Here is a 23232-nt window from a genome sequence, read left to right on the forward strand (position 1 = left end):
CCAAGAAAGGCAGGAATTCTCCCTGACTTACCATGACGACATATTTCATGGTTTCCATTCGAGAATGAGACACTTACAAACTTGTTGACCTTCAAGTCCAGAATCGGATGAAAATTCCCTTCTTTTAGGTAACCACAAAGTAAATTGAATACAGTTTCTGGCCCCATTGAGGTCTTGGGACTGGACTGACCTGACAACTTTTAAACAGAGGAGTCTTTGAAGAATCTCTCTCATTGCCTCTTTCTTTCCGACTGAGTGAAGGGAAAACCATAAAAATATCTGAAATAGGATAGGAAATTTCCAGGGTGCAATCCTCTCATATCTCTAAAACCCACTGAGTTGGACCCAAATCTGATAAAACTGAGATAAGCAACTACCTCACTCTTGACTCAGAGATTGGGCCCTGCAAAACTCATTGGAAGGCATGGTCAGATCCAGAAGACCCCATGGATCCCTCCTTGCTACCTGCAAGGACTGAAACCTCCCAAATGGCTGAGACATCTGACCAGTGGAAGTACAACCCTGCCCAAATCTTCTTGCATCCCAAAACCTATTATGGAACTGAGCAGAACGGGACACCCCCTTTATGCCTATCTTCTGGCAGTCTCGAGCCTCAGAATCTCCTCCAGACTTTGGCCATTTTTGCAAGGTCATCACTGAACAACGTCCCTTTAAAAGGAAGCTTCATCAAGTTAGTTTTACAAATGGGATCCACTGACCAATTTCACAACCAGATAAGCCTTCTAGTTTCTATTATAGAAGCCTTGGTGTAGTCTGCATCAAATCAAAAGGAAGCATTTGCCAGGAATGCTGTGCCAGGCTTGAAGTGGGAAGTCTCTTCCATAACTTCCGCATTAAATACCTGAAACCTCCAGTATCCACTGAGACAAATGCAATGCACTGGTTATGACATCTCTGGAAACAGCAACGCATAGCGCCATGCTAGAGCCTTCAAAGGCTTTTTTCAAAACAGCTTCAGTCTTTCCATCCGGCGCATCCTTTAAGGCAGCACTACCTTCCACCAGAATAAACTGTTCTCTTAGTAACAGAAGAAATCAGCCTATTTACCTTTGGAAATCTAAATCTCTCCCTCTGTTGGAGCACCAATGGCTACAACTTGGATAGTGAACATCCCCCTTTAAAATTCATCTCAGTAGCAACTCGCTCCAATTAAATCCTTCACCAATTTATGAAAAGATTTAGAAGGCATCTTTATTCTGGCTATAATAGGGTCTTCCTCAGTGTCTGGACTTTTTTCCCTACCTTCCCTATGAAATATTCAAATCTTTAAGACCTGCAAAATCACAGAAAGGAACTCTTCTCTACAAAAAAAGAGGAGCATGGAAGAGCCATCTTCCACAGCTGGAGGCAAGTCTTCTTCCTTATCAATATTCCTTGGGACCTTAAAATCCTCTAAGGAATCATCATACACATTTTTTTTGCTATTGGAAGATACACCCTTAGCATAAAAACCTGGAGCAGAGCAGAGAACCAAACCCTGCCCCATAAAAAAAAAAAAAAAAAAAAGCTGAATGCACTTAGATTCCTTTGAAATAGTATCCCAGGCCAAAGAAGAAGTCACTTCAAACGGAGAGGGCACAGGCACCACATCTTTCTGAGCAGCCACCCTCGGGACTGAGAAAAGGAGGCTCTGATTCTCTGTCTACCCACACTCCCAAAATGGCTGGTATTCTTGCTATGGTACTTGAGTTCCTGGCAGGAATTGGCTACCTGGATGGCCCCGCTGAGGTCCCTCCCCGCAAAACAGCACAGTTTTGGCTGGTTCCCTCATCACTGAAACAAGCACAGCAGTTTCACTAACACCCAGCCCCTTCCCCCAAAGCCTGCAAGCTCTGTAGTCACTGCAGAAATGGGGCCTTCTTGCTACTCTAATTGCCATTGCAGAGCACCCTGTGGCCCAGAAGAAGTGGAGAGAAATAGACACTGCATTCATCCCTCCAGACCAATGGCTCCGGCCAGCCTTCCCCTCTTCAAAGCCTTGCAACTCCTCTTTTTCTGTCTTTATTGGGCAGGCAATAAATTCTGTTTTTCACTTTTAAAGACAAGTGCAGGAAAAGGGCAGTGCGAAATCAGAGAAAAAAAATGGATCAGATAGCACCCAAGCCTGCTCTACTAAGGGAGGGTGAACTAGTCTCATCTCAGAAGCTACCAGAACATTTTCCCTGATTCCTGTGGGCTATACTCCACTAAGGGAGAAGACAATCTTTCACCTTAGAAACTGTCCATTACTATCAATCCTTTACTAGCCTAACCAGACCTTCGTGCACAGCACTGGATGCTCCCCTATCATGTGTTGCAAACAGTGGCAGGCTGAAGTCAGCGGGGGTGCCTAGAAGAGGAGGTGATGTCAGCAAACCAATCAATCAATCTCTGTCTCCATCTGCTGGTCATTGGACATAACCAGTTTGTCTGGACTGGTCTGACTGGATTTTGAGGAACTCTGTTTCCAGTTACAATATATAGGTGACAGTTTGTCCCACAGATTAGTGCTAGGTTCTTCTGCCAGAAGAAACCTGAGTTACATTCCCCACTTAGATTTGAAGCAATATACCAGAAACAAAAAACTGCAGAGAGGAAGTGGTAAATCACCACCACTGAATTTTTTTTTTTTTTTTTTTAAAGAGGTTAGGCAAAACAATTGTAGGAAGTTTGCATAGATCCTGCATGGAGACAGGGAATGGACTTGATTTTAGGTCACTGAATTGTAGGGCTGGAAGGAGCCTGATGTCTAAATGGTCATTCTCATCTAAGTCCAGAAATACTAGTGCAGGGGTGGCCAACTCCAGAAACATGCCTGATTTTCAGGATATCTACAATAAATATACATGAGATAGATCTGCATACAATGGAGGCAGTGCATGCAAATCTATCTTATGCATATTTATTGTGGATACCCTGAAAACATGTTGTCTGAGCCTCTTGAGTACCAGAGTTGACCACCTCTGTACTAGTGAATGATATATGCCTCAATACTTTATCATTTGTAAGAGTGAAGAGTTAGAAAAAAGCAAGTTTGCTTACCGTAAACTGTTTTCCGTAGATAGCAGGATGAATTAGCCATGCTGTCTGGGAGCACCCCCTGGCGGCTCGAGGCAGGAACTTCTCGAAGTATGTGTAGAGCTTTGCTCCTGCACACCTACGTGGTGCCTTCCCTTACGACTGCCTTCCTCGCTTCAGTTGGTCCCAAAGCGCAGAAAAAACAAAGTATCAGAAGAGCAGGAGCAGCAGAAGGTAGAGACTGTCCAGAGAGGAGGGCAGGGAAGCATGGCTAATTCATCCTGCTATCTACAGAAAACAGTTTACGGTAAGCAAACTTGCTTTTTCCCCCCCGCAGATAAGTAGACTCAATTAGCCATTCAGTCTGGGAATCCCCAGCCCAGGGAGTCTAAGCACGGCGGTAAGTGCAGACCTGGGATGACGAAGATTCTGATTGCTCAGGTTTACATAGAGTTGGCAATGCAGAGGATCCTCAATATATGGTGGACAGTCTCAAGAATTAGTGGCATGATGTAGTATCTCCTTATCCCATGACCGCATCTGAGCTGGCTTCTTGTTGTAGGCAGTAATGAGACATTAAGGTTTGGAGCGACGATCAGGTAGCTGCTTTGTATGTGTCTGAAACAGGTACCTGTCGAAGACGAGCAATTGGAGTTGCTACAGCTCGCAATTGATGGGCTTTTACTGTTTATGTCAGGCGTTCCGATCTAGTTGAATAGCAGAAGTGGATACACTGAGTTAGCCAGTTAGCAAGGGTCCATTTGGATACTAGTAAACCCAGAGCATTTGGGTTGAATGAGAGGAAGAGCTGGGAGTGCCTGTGAGGGGCGTGGGTCCTTTGTTTGTAGTAGGCTAATGACCTTTTGCAATCCAGTGTGTGTAATAAAGCTTCTCGGCTGGAGGCATGCGGATTAAGGAAAAAGGTTGGAAGAGTTATGGTCCGATTCAAATGAAAGGCCGAGGCCACCTTGGGGAGGAAGGAAGGGTGAGTCCGCAACGTTACTTTATCATGGTGGAATTGAAGATAAGGAGCATAGTGTACGAATGCCTGCAGCTCACCAGTTGGTCGTGCTGAGGTGATTGCTACTAGGAATAGGACTTTCCAGGTGAGGTATTTCTACGAGGATGTTTGCATAGGTCAAACAAAGGTAGCATCAAGGACTATATTTAAGTCCCAAGGCATGGCTGGCCACAATCTCGGGGAAAGTAGTCACAAAGTTCCCCTCATTAAACGAGATATCAAAGGGTGTGTGGAGATGGAGGTACCCTGCGTCAGCAGGTGGTATGCTACTATTTCACGGAGATGTACATGGATAGAGGAAATTGCCAGACCAGATTTGAAAAGCAAGTGCAGGTAATGAAGCAGCTGCTCTGGCAAAGATTGGAAAGGGTCAAGGGACCCCAATGAGCACCAGCGGCGTTACCTATGACATTTGGCCGCATAATCTTTATTTGTAGAGGGTCTCCTGAATGAAATGAGAACATTTGTATCTCCACTGGAATGGAAAGATGGCTCAGTATCTCCTTCTCAATCTCCACACCGTGAGAGTGTGGGTCCGGCTATTGAAAGGGCACGTTCCCTGGTAGATGTAAGTTGTGCCTTTTTTAGGGAGGGTACATGGAGGGTCCCTTTTGTGGTTCTAGTGGGGCGATTGCAGAGAGTATATTGGAATGGTTCGTCTAGCAAGTCGGAGTTGTGGGTGTATACGGCTTTGGGTATAATAAGGGTTTTGTATAGGATACGAGAGGGGATAGGGAGCCAATGTAAATGGGATCTTCTTAGTGTTTGGATAATTGCCAGGTTCTTGTGGCCTGGTTTGGCCTCTGTTGGAAACAGGATGCTGGGCTTGATGGACTTGGTCTGACCCAGCATGGCAATTTCTTATGTTCTTAAGGGTCATGCATCGGAGTCCCCCCTTCCTGCATCATGAGATGCTTCTCGGCTCGGAGGGGGGACTAGTGATTGTATGGAGAGGTGGATCAGGTAGGAATGCCATAGTTGCCTGGGCCATGCTGGGGTGATCAGGGTAAGGTCTGCCTCGCCCATGATGCATTTCTGAATCACATGGCCGATGAGGAGTATTGGAGGGAAGCGTAGAACAAGAGTCCCGTTCACAACAGAAGGAAGGTGTCCTGAGTTACTCTTCAGTCGCTTGGATAAAAGGAGAAAAACTCCAGTACCTTCGCAATGTCCTGTCGCAAAGAGACCCACCCAGGGTGTCCCCAACCAACAGAACAGGGACAACGCCACCTCCGAGCTCAGCTCCCATTCGTGGGGATGAAAGAACCTGCTGAGTCTGTCGGCCTCCGTGTTCATTACGCCTGCTAGATAGGTGGCCTGCAACTGAATGGAGTGTGCAATTGCCCACTTTTAACAGGCATTCCCTGCAGAGAATCCTGGAACCAGACCTGCCTTCTTTGTTTATGAAGAACACGGCTACTTGGTTGACAGTATACAACATGACAGACTTGTGCTGAAGCATGTGTGCGAAGGCATGAATGGCAATGGTTGGCTTGTAACTCCAGCAGGTTGATCTGGAATTTCTGCTTGGCGGGAGTCCAAAGACCTTGGGTCTTAAGGTGGAGGACATGTGTGCCTTACCCCCTGGTGGAAGCATCTGAAGTGAGGACTAGCTGGTGAGTTGGAATCCAGAAGGGGGCACCCGATTGCAGGACCCCCAGATTTAGCCACCGGTCCACATCTGAAATGAATGCTTGGGTGAGGGTCACTGGTTGTGCATAGGATGAGACCTCTAGGACCACTGTGATTTTAGACCCCTACTGCAGCCAGTGCATGTGAAGATGTGCATGGGGGGATGACAAACATGAATGCTATCATTGGTATGTGAGCATAAGCATCCTTGAGGTCCAAGGAGCACATCCAGTCATTGGGTTGCAGGTAGGGCAAGATGGCCTTGTGCGAGAAGTTCAAGGCGACCTCCTCTCAATGAAGCGATCGAGTGCTGAGGTCCAAAAATCGGCTGTAATCCTCAGTTTTTCTTGGGAATAACATCCTTGAATGTGGTGGTGAGAAGGGATTTGCTGAAGTAAGGTATGGACTTCCTGAAGCAGGAGGAGGACATCTCCCTCTCCCCCTTGGATAAGGGAACAAGGTGCAGTATGGATGGAGTCCTTCGGAAATTCAGGCGGTAGCAGTTTTTGGATGATATTGAGAAATCCAATGATCTGATGTGACTTTATTCCAGGTCAGGGTGAAAAATAAAAGGCCCCCTACTGCGTTGTGTAGCTGTGGCCGTGGTGGTCTCAAAAAGACTGTTGTGACTTCTGGGTATTCGTCTGTAGCAGCTTCCGGGGGGGGGATGTTGGGATCATCCCCGGCCTCTCGATTGGGAAAATTAAGACTGCGGCCTCTGCTGTTGGAATGGAGGAGGCCTGTAGGGCGGATATGACTTGTAGGAGCACCTGGGATAAAAGGGTTTCTTGTAGGAGAAGCAGTAATTCTTTGCGCCTGACTGCTCTGCTGGAGATATAAGCGAAGATATGGCAACACTCTGCTCCTTAAGCTGTGAGACTGTTTCGCATATCTTGTCTCCGAATAGATTATCCCCTTTGCACGGGAGGTCTGCCAACTTTTCGTGCACGTCCTCCCTAATGGCACTCGCTCTCAGCCAAATTATCCGCCGGGCTGCGATGGATGCTGATGTACTGCCAAGACTTCAAATCCCTCATAGATGGTTCGGAGAAGATGTCTCAATCCCTCTTAGAGGTCGGTCATAGTCTGCCTTTGCTGGTTATCTCTGGTAGCTTGTTCCTTACCACCCTTAAGTGAATGTAGGCATTCATAGAGATATTGAGTTATGTAGAACTGGTGCTTTTGAATCCTGGCTGTCAGCATGGATCCTTGGAATGCCTTTTTGCCAAAGTCATCTAAATAGCGATTGTCCTTGCCTGGAGAGGGTGCTGGAATAAAGCCTGGCTTTCTTGGCTTGCTTCAAGGCACATTCTACCACCACCGACGCACTGAGCAGTTGCACTGGACCATAGTGGACTGATTTCTGCATCCGGAATTTTAACTCTGATTTCCAGGAGGTGGTGGCCGCGAAAAAGGTGACTCCCACGACTTGACCATTACCTTATCCAGGACCGAGTGTGAAGGCAAGGCTGTTGGTTCTGCCAGGACATCAAAGATCTTAAACAAGCCATGGACCTCAGCCCTGGGGTCTGGTAACTGCTTAGTTTCCAGGTTCAGGAGCGAACCCACCTTCTCAATAAGTTTGGAGTACGATAGATCCTCCAGGGGAAGTGTTGGTTCAGGCAGACGGAATCCCTGGGGTGGAGCACGGAGAGGAGTAATCAAAGTCCCAGTCAGGGTCGGAAGCCTGCGGACTCAACTCCATATTTGCGTCCTCCCTTCTTGATGGGTTTTCTGGTGGGGAGGAAGAAGGGGAGTGCAACGAATTCTCCAGTGATTGACTCGTGGGGGAGCATGGAAGCCGGGCAAACGCCACGAAATTAAAAAAGGTCTACAGGAGTCCCTTTATCTGAGACATGGTCTGTGAAGCTGCACCTTTCAGCCTTTGGGCGGTAGGCGTGGATGTCCTGCTTTTCTTGGCAGGTGGAGAGCGGATGGACCGATCTGGCTGGTTCAGGTCACTATCCTGTCTCAAGGGACTAGGCAAATCTCTCAGCCGAGAGCTGCTTGGCTTTCGGACAGTTAATGTCTCTTTATGGTCATCGTTTGGGGTAGAGGTAGAAGAGCAGCCGAAGGTTGCGGAGCTTTTCCCTCCGAATCCCCTGAAGCTTCCATTTTGGAAGGAAGGAAAAGCGTGGATAGGTCCCATGAGTAGAGGGGACTTTCCTCGGTCAAGGCATAGGAGAGGTGACGCTTGTTTGTCGGCAGTATCAGCGCAACGTTAATGGGTTTTGCGTTTAGCCTTTCCAACATGCTGCGACACAGTGACTGGAGGAGTCTGTCGGCTTGTCGGACAGTGTGCGTGTGTTGTCGCCACGTCAGTGTTCCTTCAGCTTACTGTTGCCAGATGTGCCAGCACTGGCTAAGTCAACCACCTGGAGCGTGTCAATTGGGGTTGTTTTGAGTGGCAGACAGTTGGGTCTGTGCTTTGTGCTTGGCATCTCGGCCCTATGCCATTGGGCCTCTTCCCTTGGCGCAGACAATGCACTCAAGGACCGAGCCCCCTCCATCAGGGTCGGATGAGGGTGGCCATTCCTGGCCTTAAGACTTCCTTCTTAGTCATGGAGGAGGGATGAAGAGAGGGCGAATGTTTCCTCTCTTTCTTATGTCTGGGTCCTGTACTGGGGAGGATTGCGTAGACCGCTGGGTAAGGGGCATATGAGCCCATATCTTCTTCCTCCCGAAGTCGGGCTATTTTCACGGCCCTCTGCCGCTGTGCCCAAGGAGTATTTGACTGCAATCCGTGCAGGATGCCTGGTCGTGCTCCAGCCCCAGGTATGTCCGTCTGGAATGGATATAATATTGCCACATCAGGCTTCAAATTTTGCCAAAGTTCTGGGGCTCATGATAGCACTGAAAAGTGCTGTTTGGGGAGCACGAAGTTAAAGAAAAAAGTCAGAGGAGAAGAACCTGCGCCCATTACTGCATGGGAAAGGTGAAAACTGAAGGAAGGCAGGAATGCACGGTGCAGATGTGCAAGAGCAAAGCTCTACCTGTACTTGAGAGAAGTTCCTGCCTCGAAAAGCCAGGGGGTGCTCCCAGACAGCATGGTTAGTTCAGCCTGATGTTCTCATCATCTTAACAAAAAATACATACAGGCAAAGCTGGTGAGTTTTGCTTACCTAGGATGAGGTTACAGATTGCTGTCCGGGCCATCTTGATGTTCTGGAAAGATCCAAGTATATGAATTTTCCTGTGAACACAACATGCACATATCAACCCGAGACTGGAAGCAGTAGTACAGGTACCTCTCTATAAACATAAATCTTGGTATGAGCCACCTGTTTCCAAATTCAATCATACTCAGTAGATTCTGGGCTCCAGCTAGACAGGGGACACTTGGCAGATTTTGCTTAATTTTTAAATGTGGATGACATACAAAATTAAAAGCTGCACAATTTGCTGGAAGCTGGATAATGCAAGCATTGTGATTAGTCAGTTTTCTGTTTTTTGGAAATTACCACCCTAGTGTAGCAGGAAGTGATCCTATAGCAAGGATTTTCTCTCCAGGTGATGCATTGTCCTCTTGCACAGAGGACGAGTCTCCCAGGGATACTGCCCAGGAGGGAAGGGTTAGGTCGGCAATCATAGCCGGTGATTCAATTATTAGAAATATAGATAGCTCAGTGGCTAGGTGGATGTGAGGACTGCCTGGTAGCTTGCCTTCTTGGTGCAAAGGAGGCGGACCTTATGCATCACCTAGATAGCATTTTAGACAGTACTGGGGAGGGAAAATGTGGGAGGGAGGTTCTGGAAGTCAAATTTAGGATTTTAGGTAGAAAGCTGAAATCCAGAACCTCCAGGGTGGCATTATCTGAAATGCTCCCTATTCAGGTCCCCAGTGGCAGGCAGAGCTCCGGAATCTCAATGCAAGGATGAGATGATAGTGCAGGGAAGAGGGATTCAGTTTTGTAAGGAACTGGACACCTTTTGGGGAAAGGGGAAACTTTTCTGAAAGGACAGGCTCCATCTTAACCAGAGTGGAACCAGGTTGCTGGCACCAACATTTAAAAAGGAGATAGAGCAGCTTTTAAAACTAGAACAAGGGGGAAAGCAGACACTCAGTAGTGCATGGTTCAGAGGAAAGTATCGAAGGATACTAATGAAACAGGAGAGTTAAAGCATCCCAACAGAGAGGTTCCAATAAAAGCAAAAGTAGTCCATGTGCCTATAAGTAAAGAATCACCAGAGCTAAATGATTCCAAATTATTCCTATCAACTGAAAAGCAGGTTGTTAATGCAAATAAAACACATACTCTGAAATTTCTGTAAGCCAATGCCAGAAGTCTAAGTAGTAAGATGGGAGAGTTAGTGTATAGCAATGAATAATGAGATAGACAATTGTCATCTCGGAGACCTGGTGGAAAAAGGATAACCAATGGGACAGTGCTATATCAGGATACAAATAATATCGCAATGATAGGGAGGATCAACTTGATGGGGGTGTGGCGCATTATGTCCGAGAAGGCGGAGAGTCCAGCAGGATGAAGATCATAAGAGACTAAATGCACTGTAGAATCTATACTGATAAAAATTCCATGTGTGTTGGATAAGAGTATAGTGATAGTGTTGTTCTACCATCCACCTGGCCAAAATGATGAGATGGTCAATGAAATGCTAAGAGAAATCAGGGAAGCTAACCAATTTGGCCATGCATTAATGGGAGATTTCAACTACCCCAATACTGACTGAGTAAATATAACATCAGGACTTGCTAGAGACACGGTTCCTGGATGGAACAAACAACTGCTTCATAGAGCAATTGGTTCAGGAACCAACGAGAAAGGGAGCTATTTTAGATCTAATTCTTAGTGGAATGCAGGATTTGGCAAGATCAAATTTGATCTAATGACTGGAAGGGGGACAATATGTAAAGCTACAGCTCTAAATTTTCAAAAAGAAAACTGAAAATGAGGAAAAAACAGAAAAAAACCCAAAAGGTGCAGCTGCAAAGTTTAAAGTGTACAACAGGCAGCGACATTATTTAAAAATATCATAGAAGTGCAGTTCAGATGTATTCCATGCATTAAGAAAGGTGGAAGGACGTCAAAAGATGAGGTAAAGGGGCTAATTTAGCCAAAAAAAATCCTTCAAAAGTTGGAAGAATGCATCTGAAGAAAATAGGAAAAAGCGTAAGCATTGTCAAGTTGATAAGACAGGCTAAGAGAGAAGTTGAAATGAAGTTTAAGGTTTGTTTATTTTTATATCATAAGTGAACAATAACTTAAAGCAAGAAAATACAATGATGTAATGATCAATACATAAATAATATAGAATACTTAATAAGTTGGTTGTAGAGGCAAAAACATATAATAAAAACTTTTTAAAATATATCTGAAGCAGGAAACCTGCGAGGGAGTCAGCTGTACCATTAGATTACTGAGGATTTAAAGGGGCTCTTAGGGAAAATAAGGCCACTGCAGAAAGACTAAATTAATTCTTTCCTTCTATATTTACTAATTAGGATGTTGGGAAGATACCGATGCCAGAGATTGTTTTCAAGGGTGATGAGTTGGATGAACTGAACCAAATCACCGTGAACCTGGAAGATGTAATAGGTCAGACTGACATACTAAAGAGTAGCAAATCACCCGGACCAGATGGTATGCACTCCAGGGTTCTGAAGGAACTAAAAAATGAAATTTCAAATCTATTAGTTAAAATGTGTAACTTATTAGAATCATCCATTGTACCTGGAGGGTGGCCAATGTAACCAATATTTAAAAAGGGCTCCAGTCGTGATTTGGGAAACTACAGACTGGTGAGCCTGACTTCAGTGCTGGGAAAATAGTGGAAGATCAAAATCACAAGTCATATAGAAAGACATGGTTTAATGGAACACAGTCAGCATGGATTTACTCAAAGGAAGTCTTGCCTCACAAATCTGTTTTTTTTTTTTTTGAAGGGGTTAAACGTCGATAAAGGTGAACCAGTAGATGTAGTGTATTTGGATTTTCAAAAGGCATTTGACAAAGTCTCTCATAAAAGGCTTCTAGGAAAACTAAAAAAAGTCATGGGATAAGAAGTGATGTCCTTTCGTGGATTACAAACTGGTTAAAAGACAGAAAACAGTAGGATTAAATTGTCAATTTTCTCAGTGGAAAAGGGTAAACAGTGGAGTGCCTCAGGGATCTGTACTTGGACAGGTGATTTTCATTATATTTTAAATGATCTGGAAAGTAATAGGAGTCAGGTAATCAAATTTGCAGATGATTGTAGAAATTACTTACCTGATCATTTAATTTTCCTTAGTGTAGACAGATGGATTCAGGACCAGTAGGTTATGCTCCTCTGCCAGCAGATGGAGACTGAGCATGCTGACGTCACAGTATATATACTCCTGCAGTAACCCCAGCCCGCCAGTATTCTGTACAAAAGCAAATGTGGACAGACTAACAAAAAAACTTTATTAAAAACAGGCAACCATAAAAGTACGTAACCAACAAGAAACATTGAACCCAAATAAGAACGCAGATACCCTAATCTAGGGAATGGATGAATAATTAACAGTAATCCCTTGGGACCCAGAGCCCCACAGGAGGGCTACTGACAATCATTCGGCAGGCAAGGGTGGGAAGCCGAGTCCATCTGTCTACATTAAGGAAAACAAAATTATCAGGTATGTATTTTCTCCATTTCCTAGCATGTAGACATATGAACTCAAGACCAGTGGGATGTACCAAAGCTATTTCCAAATAGGGTGGGAGGCTGCCCGCGGTCCAGTCAACCCTGCACGTGCAAAGGCTGCGTCCTTCCAGGCCTGCACAACCAGATGATAAAACCTGGAAAAAGTATGCAAGGAGGACCCCGTCACAGCTCGGCAGTTATCAACAGGAGACAACAATCTAACCTCTGCCCATAACACTGCCTGAGCCCTAGTGGAATGAGCCCTAACCTGAGTAGGCAACAACTTTTCAGCATCCACATACAGGACTGACCATCTCCTTAATCCAGCAAACTATTGTAACCCATGAAACTGGTTTGTCCTGCTTCCTTCCACCATGAAGGACAAACAGGTGATCCGTCTTTCAGAAACCTCCACATACCGCACGACCAGTCTCTTGCCATCCAATGGACACAGAAGGCGATACTCTTCCACGTCCCTGATTTTAGCCAGGGACGGCAAGGAAATAGAGTAATTCAAATGAAATTCCGAGACCACCTTAGGTAAGAAGGATGGAACAATATGCAGATGCAATGCCCTTGGAGTCATCCAAAGGAATGGCTCCCAGCAAGACAAGGCCTGCAGCTTGGAACTTCAATGCGTAGAACATATAGCCCCAGGAACACTGTCTTTAATAACTGCAAGGAACGGCTATGCAGCAGTCTGAACCATAGGGCCCGCCAAAAAATCCAGCACCAAATTAAGACTCCATAATGGAACCAGCAACCTCAAGGGAGGCTGAAGATATTTCACTCCCTTCAAGAAATGGGTCACATCAGGATGAGACTATAAGGAACCACCATTCATCAGGCAAGAGCTGCAACCTTATCTTCCAGGAATTAAAGGCCAATCCTTTATTCAACCCATCATGCAAAAAGTCCAGAATGAGCGGGATCTTAACTGAATGAGGAAGAATACACACTCCTCGCACCAGGCCTCAAACCCTCTTCAAACCTGCACATAGGCTAAGGAAGTGGAGAGCTTTTGAGCGTGGAGTAAGGTGGCAATCACCGCAGAAGAATATCTACGTTTCAACGGATGAGCCCTCTCAAGGGCCAAACTGTAAGACAGAACGGAGCCCGATTCTCGTGAAGAACCGGTCCCTGCTGCAAAGACATCCTTCCAAAATCTGAAGCAATCCCCCATAGGGAGATGCACGTCCACCATCTTCTGGAGAAGGAGAATTACTGGCAGGCTGGAGTCACTGCAGGAGTATATATACTGATATACTGTGTCGTCAGTTTGCTCCATCTCCATCTGCTGAAAGGGGAGCATAACCTACTGGTCCTGAATCCATCTGACAACACGCTAGGAAAACAAAATTAATCAGAGTAATTAAATCACAAGCAGATGATAAATTGCAGGAGGACCTTGTAAGACTGGAGGATTGGGCATACAAATGGCAGATGAAATTTAATATGGAAAAGTGCAAGGTGATGCATATAGGGAAAAATAACCCATGCTGTAGTTACACGATGTTAGGTTCCATATTAGGAGCTACCACCCAGGAAAAAAGGTTCTAGCCTTCATAGTTGATAATACATTGATAATTGTCGGCTCAGTGTGTTGCGGCAGTCAAAAAAAACAAACAGTGTTAGGAATTTTTAGGAAGGGAATTGGTGAATAAAATAGAATGTGTCTTAATGTCTCTGTATTGCTCCATGGTGAGACTGCACCTTGAGTAATCTGTACAATTCTGGTCACCGCATCTCAAAAAAGATAGTTGCACTAGAGAAAGGTACAAAGAAGGACAACCAAAATGATAAAGGGGATGGAATGGCTCCCCTATGAAGAAAGGGTAAAGAGGTTAGGAGAGGAGACAGCTAAGGTGGGATATGATAGAGGTCTATAAAATCATGAAAGGTCAAGAATGGGTAAATGTGAATCGATTATTTACTCTTTCGGATAATAGAAGGACTAGGGGGCACTCCATGACATTAGCAAGTAGTACATTTAAAACAAATCAGAGAAAATTATTTTCACTCAACGCACAGTTAAGCTCTGGGATTTGTGCCAGAGGATGTGGTTAGGGCAGTTAGTATAGCTGCATTTTAAAAAAAAAAAAATGTTTGGATAAGTTCTTGGAGAAGTCCATTAACTGCTATCAATCAAGTTGACTAGGGAATAGCCACTGCTATTACTGGCATTAGAAGCATGGGATCTACTTAATGTTTGGGTACTTGCCAGGTACTTCTCACCTGGATTGGCTACTGTTTGAAACAGGATGCTTGGTTTGATGGACCCTTGATCCGACCCAGTATGGCAACTTCATAAGTTATATACTCACGAATCAGCAAGGACAATCCGTGTTCTCGTGACGTTTTCTATGGTGAATTTAGTTTTCCCTCCTTTCCCAGCTATTCTTCCTATTGCTCGAGAGAGGTGGTCTCCTTTCAAAGGCTTCACTGCGAAACAAGACAGGAAAAAGCACTGAAGTGGGTGCTGTCAGAACAAGATTTCCTTTGAACATCTTCCTTCTGAAATGAGATGTCAAATCTTCAAAAGGCATTCTACCCATTCCTCTTTGTGTCCTGGCAATTCCTGTACGTTTTTTTTTTTTAGCTCACTTGTAACCAGTACCTAATGGGGCTGCAATGTTGAGGTGCTTATAGCCCCCATCACAGACATAAAAGCGGTGAAGAAGCAGTAAAACACTTCTTGATATGTCACACATGAAGTCACTATTTTTGTTCTGCTAAGTTTTTGACTTTTTGATCATAGGCAGCTTTGTAAGTACTAATAACATAGCCTCAGCCTTGTACTTGTTTTCCTAGCCAAAAAGACACTAACTTAAATAAAATATGCTGAACTATAAGGTTATAGAACATTTTTGAACAGATGAGGCCAGTTGACATTCCATCTAATTGCAAGCCAGGTAATTATTCTCGACTCATGTAAATCAGGTTAACATGGAAACAGCAAAATTACCATATGTCCATTCAGATTTGTTGTTTATAATAGAAAACCACATCATAGAAATTTAGCAATTATGTAACCTAGTTTAGGAGTGAATGAAACAAGTGTAGAAATCCTATATAAACCTTGCTATCAGTATAATTACTTGGTAAAGTGTGTTATATCAGTGCTTGGCCTAGCACACTGCCTCTCTCTCTCTCCAAGGTATACCTTATATTAATTTTGTAGCATTTTAATAAAAAGTGTGTTTTCTCCACATCTGTTGGCTTTAAGCTTTATTTCCATGAACCACATCAGCAACACCATGAGCCTTTATTTGCAGCTACCCAGAGTCCTGTCCCATTGCCTCCTGTCTAGCCCAAATACTGCAGTGGCAATCCTAAGCCAAGGCCCACAGACAGCAGCTAACTCCGCAATCTGGTACACATAACAGCCCAAGTCTGGTTAGATGTCACATCTGTGCAATGGTTGGAACTCATCTCTTGGCTCTGCTCCCTCTGCCCTTTCCCCCACATACAAACGTACCCTTGTACCTGCACGAGAATGCATAAATGAGGAAAGCCGATATTTTGTGGATTCTAGGACCCAGACCAAATTTTAAGATTCAGATAGAAGGCTGGCAATGGTGCCAGACTAGGGATAGGGTAGCACAGGAGTTCTTGAGGCAAGATGGCCCACAGTGCACCAATGTGGAGTTGATTTCAGGCTCCTCAGTAAAACAACATTGTATCAGTTAGCAGCAGCAGCACTCTCTCCATGTCCTGCTGCTGGGTGTTATACAAGTATTACTACAATCTACTACTCACTGGCTGAGGGGAGGAGCAGCATACAATAACGAAGGCACAGAGATCAGATTACCAAATGTTCATATTATACTTACATTACTTATACACATGCCCACTCAAACATACTTCAAGCTCAGATGGAATACATTTCAAGAATAAAATGGGAAAGAGCCCCAGCATGTACCACAGCACCAATCTGACAATGATCCTTAGTTTAAAATAGTCTCTGCACAGCCTGTTCCAAAGAGCAGCCCAGCTGGCCCTGTGACCTTGGAGGAATTGCTCAGCCCAGCCGGCCTCAAATGCAAGCATCTGCTGAATTACCAGCTGTAGCTCTAGCCCCTCTGTTTAGGGGGCCAACATAAAGAGGAAAAAGAAAATCAAAACAAAAACTCTAAACACTTATCCCTTATACTGAAAAGAGATGAAGGGTTCAGACACTTCACAGGAGGGTAGTAGTAACTGCGTGCTTACCGTCTGTGACTTCAAAAGATTCTAGGAAGAGATCATCCAATCTAAGGAGAGCCAGCGCATCCTAGAACAAAGAGTTGCAGGTAATATTGCTAGCATGTGCAGGAAAGGCTGATAAAACTAAAACTGCAAATCATCTGGGTGCCATGTCGGACTGAAAAACACAAGCACCCTCTTCTGAAGAGCACTGCACTAGCCACAGTAAGAACAATTACCATTAAACTAGAAAAATTACAGGACAAGGACTTATGGTACTAATTTTTGTATGTAGAGCACACTGATCGAAATTCTGCTGAGTTACACCTGAAAGGGGCTTTTGTAAGCTCAGGCTAATACTTCTGGTAGTTTCTCTATACCAGGACCATAGCATGAGAAGTAGAAGAGGTGGGGGCTGTGCAGAAGCCTTCTATTAATTATATTTTTGACTTGTACATCACCCTGCTTCTTGGACTGGTAGACTGGAGGATGCTTTCCCCATCCCTACATCCTGGTGGTTGCTGGAAATTTGCAGACTAAATTTTTCACAGGCTTTCCCCACCTTACCAAAACACAGTGGCTCTAACTTTACTTTCTTCAACAATATAGGAGAGATGTTGTGTGTGTCGGGAGGGGGCTCAAAAACATGTTAATCTGCTGCAATAAAAACAAGGAAAAATATTAGTTCAAAACACACCGAGAGGTACAGAAAAGGATTTAAAATAATCACCTCAACTTGGAATCCCAGAACAAATGCTTTCACAAAGTCCGCAGCTTTTGTTAGTGCACCTGCATCCTTTGTTTCTTTACAAGTCTGAAAACAGAGAGCAAACCTCAAATGAAATTATAAACTCTGGACCCAAAGGCTTGCATCCCTAAAAATGTGAAAAGATATCGTTGTCTCCCCCGCCATCCACTTTAAGGATTTTGTATTTATTTAAAACCAGTTTTGTGTTAGCAGGTGCACAGCATTCCCTTTCGAATGTGGACCAAACATTTTATTGTTTAAAGCACAGAACATCAAATTCAGGAAAAAGAAACACTCCCAGCCATTTCTGCTCCAGAATTAGCACTGCAGAGGCCATCCTACGCCAAACATCCGAGGTGAAAGCCTGAAGATTCGGCACACACACCGGCAATTCCCTGCTGGAAGAGTAAAGCAGCTTGCAGTCAGCAGGCCCACGAGAGCCGCTGCCCACATACTAATGTTGAAAAGCTAGGACTATGCCACAGGTAGAAAAAGCAACCAGTTCCCCCAGCTCATAGGTAAACTGGGGCCTCCACCTGCAAGGACCCAGCTGTGGGTCGGGGCTTAAGCAGCTTGGCTGCAGCACAGGTGTTATGCCACTTCAATTCTAGAACAGAGATGTCCTTATTTAAAAAGATAGATACAACATATTAAAAACTGGTTCTCAGTGTCATTGTCAACGCACAAGGAATAAAATTTAACTTTAAACATGGGAACAGACAGCTCAACTTCCCCTATTCCCCTGCAGCAGAACCAGACATGAGCACTGGAGGGATTTTCACCTTTCCTCTGCTGCACACTCCTTGAAATAAGTGTGTTAAAATACAATATAAACTAACATTTGACCACCCCCCACCTGTGTACCCTTTCAGCAGCATCAACCCACAAAAAAAAAACAAAAAAAAAAAAAACACTGAAAACAAAGTTCCAATACTTTACAGTCTAAAGAATGTAAGCCAGCTGGTGCAGAAGCATTAAGGTCAAAAATCAATGGGCAGGGAATGCTTAGCAGTAACATCTTTCAGTGGGAGCTCTATTACCTGTCCAGGTATGATGATGAACCGTCTCAATTGCTATGCAATCAGAGAATACCTCATTTAGACCCAGGTTCTCTCAATGTTGAAATATATCCTTAAATTTGAAGATGACCTACTGACCTGCCTGTCTACCTTTCTGAGGGAAGGCCCTTTGCTAGTGCAGTAAATAGCTACCCTATTGTCACAACACTTTGCAATTTAAATGTACAAAGGAACACATTATTAGTTAATGAACCCACACATTACAGGTTACCCCCCATCTTAAGCTGCCAAATGCAACCATGGTATATGTAACATTTACCTTCATCCTGCTGAACTACCTTCACCATCAGAAGCCACTTTTAAAACAATGGTTCTATTCCATCTATTTCTAAAACCCAGAGCTCAAATATGATCAAGGCTTGTACCTCTTTCTAAAGCCTTGCCTAGAAGGAGATCCCAGAAATTAGCTGCCGAGAGGAAGGGCCCAGTACGCAAGCAATAATTTGAAAGTTTTTTTTTCCTTCACCTTGATTTCCACATTTCTGGTTTTTAGATTGAATCGGACTTGAAGTTTCAGGTGCTCAACTATAGGTGTGAATATTTTCATCCAGTTTTCCTTCAGTGGGGTATATCGGTGTGCAGGTACAGGGACTTTTCTCATTTCCAGTTTGTCACCCTAAAACCATAAAAAAACAAACACAAAAAAAACCACAAACCATACATTAAAAAAGGGGACTGGGTCACACTGCAGAAGATAAGGGTGTTTTCCATTCACACAAAGTATCAAGAAAGAACCCCAGAAGCATTACAGCAGCAGCACCAGATTACTCAATTCAGTTACATCATCTTTTACCAAATGCTCTCTGTGTGTGTGTGTGTAATTCCTTAGTTCATTATGTAGGCCCTGCTCCAACTCGTCCTCCGTGCCAGGAGCTCACATTGGGAACTCCTGGGCCAGCAGAGCACCCGTGCTCCCAGGTTCTTCTCACGTGGGGCGGGGGCAGAGAAGCCCGTGAAGATTATATGCAGACGTCCTCTGCAACAGTCCATAAGAATATAAGATATGCCATACTGGGTCAGACCAAGCCCAGTATCCTGTTTCCAACAGTGGCCAATCCAAGTCCCCAAACACTAAACACATTTCAAGCTACTACTGATTATTAATTAATAGAAATTCATGGATCTTTCCTCTAGGAACTTATCCAAACCTATTTTAAACTCATCTAAAGGGCATTTGGACGCGCGTTTTGGACGCACTAGCTTTACCCCTTATTCAGTAAGGGGTAATAGCGCGTCCAAAACGTGCGTCCAACCCCCCCCAAACCTAATAGCGCCCGCAACATGCAAATGCATGTTGATGGCCCTATTAGTTATTCCCGCGCAATTCAAAAAGCAAAATGTGCAGCCAAGCTGCAAATTTTGCTTTCAGAAATTACCACCTACCCAAAGGTAGGCGCTAATTTCTCTGGGCACTGGGAAAGTGCACAGAAAAGCAGTTTTTACTGCTTTTCTATGCACCCTCCGACAATATCATGGCGATATTAAGTCGGAGGTCCCGAAAGTTTAAAAAAGTAAAATAAGAAAAATTTTTTTAAATGGGCCAGCGGCTGGCGGGTCAAAAACCGGACGCTCAATTTTGCCGGCATCTGGTTTCCGAATCCGTGGCTGTCAGCGGGCTCGAGAACCGACACCAGCAAAATTGAGTGTCAGCTGTCAAACCCGCTGACAGCTGCCGCTTCCGTCAAAAAAGAGGCGCTAGGGATGCGGTAGTGTCCCTAGCGCCTCTTTTTACCGCCAGGCCTAATTTATGACGACATCCACTGTTTTATTTGCCATTTCTTTCCTAATAAATTCCCAACATTGTTTGCTCTCTGACTGCCACAGCACACTGAGCCAACAATTTCAATGTATTATTCACTATGACATCTAGATCTCTTTCCTGTATGATAACGCCTAAGATAGAACCTAACATTGTCGGGCCGATACGGTAAAAATTGCGGGACAGCGCCCGCTCTCCCAGCACGCGCACAGGACACTCCTGTGTGTGCAATACAGTAATTTAATTTATTTAAATGAGGGCCGGCGGTAAAAAGAGGCGCTAGGGACACTAGTGCGTCTAGCGCCTCTTTTCGGACAGGAGCGGCAGCTGTCAACGAGTTTGACAGCTGACGCCGGTTCTCAAACCTGCTGACAACCAAGGGTTCGGAAACTGGATGCCAACAAAATTAAGCGTCCGGTTTTCAACCCATTAGCCGCAGGGCACAGAAAAGCTGTTTTTACTGCTTTTCTGTGCACTTCCCCGGTGCCAAGAGAAATTAACACCTACCTTTGGGTAGTCACTAATTTCTGAAAGTAAAATGTGCGGCATGGCTGCACATTTTGCTTTCTCAATCGCGCGGGAATACCTAATAGGGCCATCAACATGCATTTGCTTTACCCCTTACTGAATAAGGGGTAAAGGTAGCGCGTCAAATGCGCGTCCAGTAGCGGGTTAACATTGCGCTCCGCCGGAGCACACTGTATTGCATCGGCCTGTGTGTAACTACAGCATGGGTTATTTTTCCCTATATGCATTACCTTGCACTTGTTCACATTAAATTTCATCTGCCATTTGGAAGCCCAATCTTGCAATCTCACAGGGTCCTCCTGCAATTTATCACAATCCGCTTGTGATTTAACTACACTGCATAATTTTGAGTCATCTGCAAATTTGATTACTTCACTTGTATTCCTTTCCAGATCATTTATAAATATATTGAAAAGCACCAGTCCAAGTACAGATCCCTGAGACATTGCACTGTTTACCCTTTTCCAATGAGAAAATTGACTTTTTAATCCTATTTTCTGTTTCCTGTCTTTTAACCAATTTGTAATTCACAAAAGGATGTTGCCTCCTGTCCCATGACTTTTTAATTTCCCCGTCTACTTCAACTTTCCTCTCTTGAAATGCTCTCTCCTGTAAATTATGTACTTTTCTTCCGTGTTCTCTAAAGTTCTCCCAATAATCTCTATAAATATGATTCCTTTTATTCTATGTAATTGATTATTTGATGCTACTTTAGTTTATTCAATTACCCCCCTCTTTGTTTGCACTTCCATGTATTAATCTGTTATGCGCTATTTCTTAAAGCTGTTATGAAACTTTGTTAACTGTCTTTCTCTTAATTTGAATATTAATTGTAAAGCACTGCCGCTAATCTCTGTTGGTTCTAGCGTTGCTGCTAATCATTGTTGAATGTAAACTGACATGATGTTACTAAACGAAAGTCGGTATACAAAAAATTTCAAATAAATAAATATATAAATGAGGGACTTTGTCAAACACCTTCTGACTATCCAAATACACATCTACTGGTTTACCTTTATCCACATGTTTATTAACACCTTCAAAGAAATGAAGCAGATTTGTGAGGCAAGACTTCCCTTGGGTAAATCCATGCTGACTTTGTTCCATTAAACCATGTCTTTTTATATGCCCTGTGATTTTGATCTTGAGAATAGTTTCCACTTTTTTTCCTGGCACTGAAGTCAGACTCTCCGGTCTATAGTTTCCTGGATCACTCCTGAAGCCCTTTCTAAATATTGGGGTTATATTGGCCACCCTCCAGTCTTCAGGTCAATGAATGATTTTAATGATATGTTACAAATTGTAACTAATAGATCTGAAATTTCATTTTTTAGTTCCTTCAGAACCCTGGAGTGCATACTATCCCAGGCCAGGTGATTTGCTACTCTTTACTTTGTCAATCTGGCCTACTACATCTTCCATGTTCACCAAAAACTATCTCCCCAACATCTTCATTAGTAAACACAGAAGCAAAGAATTAATTTAGTCTTTCTGCAATGGCCTTATCTTCCCTAAGAGCCCCTTTAACCCCTTGTCATCTAATGGTCCAACCAACTCCCTCACAAGTTTCCTGCTTTGGATATATTTTAAAAAGTTTTTATTATGAGTTTTTATCTATATGGCCAGTTTAATTTCAAACTCTCTTAGCGTGTCTTATCACTGTTTTACACTTTTTTTTTTTATTTAGTCTATATTTAAATAATGATTACACAATTAGACTTACAAGGAATCTTTAAGCAATTACATCAAACAATAATCATAATGTTCAAACATCAAATCAAAGATCCAATGTAAGTCAATATTCCTATACGATATGAGGAAAGATAAAAGGAATACCTATAAATCCTGAGCAAATTTAATAGACCACATCTCTTGTAGACTAACAAGGAGAGAGAAGACAGCCTATATCATTTATCCAGCTCCTGTGGGTTTAGATATCTTGGCTTCATTTTTACATTTAGACAGAAAACTCTCCAATTCAGATGGTTCATGGAAAATATAAGTATTTTCCTTATACTGTGCAACACATTTACAAGGATATCTTAAATTTATATGAACACCAAAAGATCTTGCCTCCTGACACAAGCTTACAAAAACTTTTCTGCGGGATTGGGTTTCCTTCATATCGGGGTATATCCATACCTTTTGTCCATAATATAATTTGTTCCGATTACGCAGGAACAATCTTAATACCAGATCTCTATCAACAGGGTTGACAAATGTTACTAGTAGAGTTCCCCTATATTCAATTTGCTCTTCAATCGACATTTCCAAAAAGGCTGTAAGCTCTGTTTCTAGATTCACATTCAAATCCTTTTTTTCTGATTCAAAGGCATTTTTTAATACTGGAGCGTAATATATTTTAGATGTTATAGGAATTTTTTCAGATGACATCAACAACACATCCAGTAAGTATTTAAGTTGTTCTTTAGGAGATATCACTTTTATACAGGGAAAATTTAGTATTCTTAAATTTAAATAACGTGTCTTATTTTCAATCATTTCAATTTTCCTTCTCATTAACTTATCCGAACAAATCAAATTAAGTTTGTACTTCAGAAATGGAATTTAACTGGACTGAAACTTCTTTTATTCTACTTTCACATTTGCCAACTCTTGATTGAGTTTCTGATAC

The 23232-nt window shown here is 43.5% G+C and overlaps 1 protein-coding gene across 1 annotated transcript in view; it reads right to left on the reverse strand.

Moving 5' to 3' along the window:
* The window catches only part of PNO1 (partner of NOB1 homolog), a 40463-nt gene that overhangs the window by 4582 nt on the left and 12649 nt on the right, over nt 1–23232 (reverse strand). Inside the window, exons 2-6 of the mRNA XM_029593591.1 lie at nt 18777–18926; nt 17214–17297; nt 16511–16571; nt 14623–14740; nt 8794–8864 (exon numbers count right to left, since the gene is read on the reverse strand). Coding sequence (XP_029449451.1) covers nt 8794–8864; nt 14623–14740; nt 16511–16571; nt 17214–17297; nt 18777–18926 — 484 coding nt within the window. The remainder of the gene's footprint in view (nt 1–8793; nt 8865–14622; nt 14741–16510; nt 16572–17213; nt 17298–18776; nt 18927–23232) is intronic.

This window comes from Rhinatrema bivittatum, chromosome 3 (genome assembly GCF_901001135.1).
Source record: "Rhinatrema bivittatum chromosome 3, aRhiBiv1.1, whole genome shotgun sequence".
NCBI lineage: Eukaryota > Metazoa > Chordata > Amphibia > Gymnophiona > Rhinatrematidae > Rhinatrema > Rhinatrema bivittatum.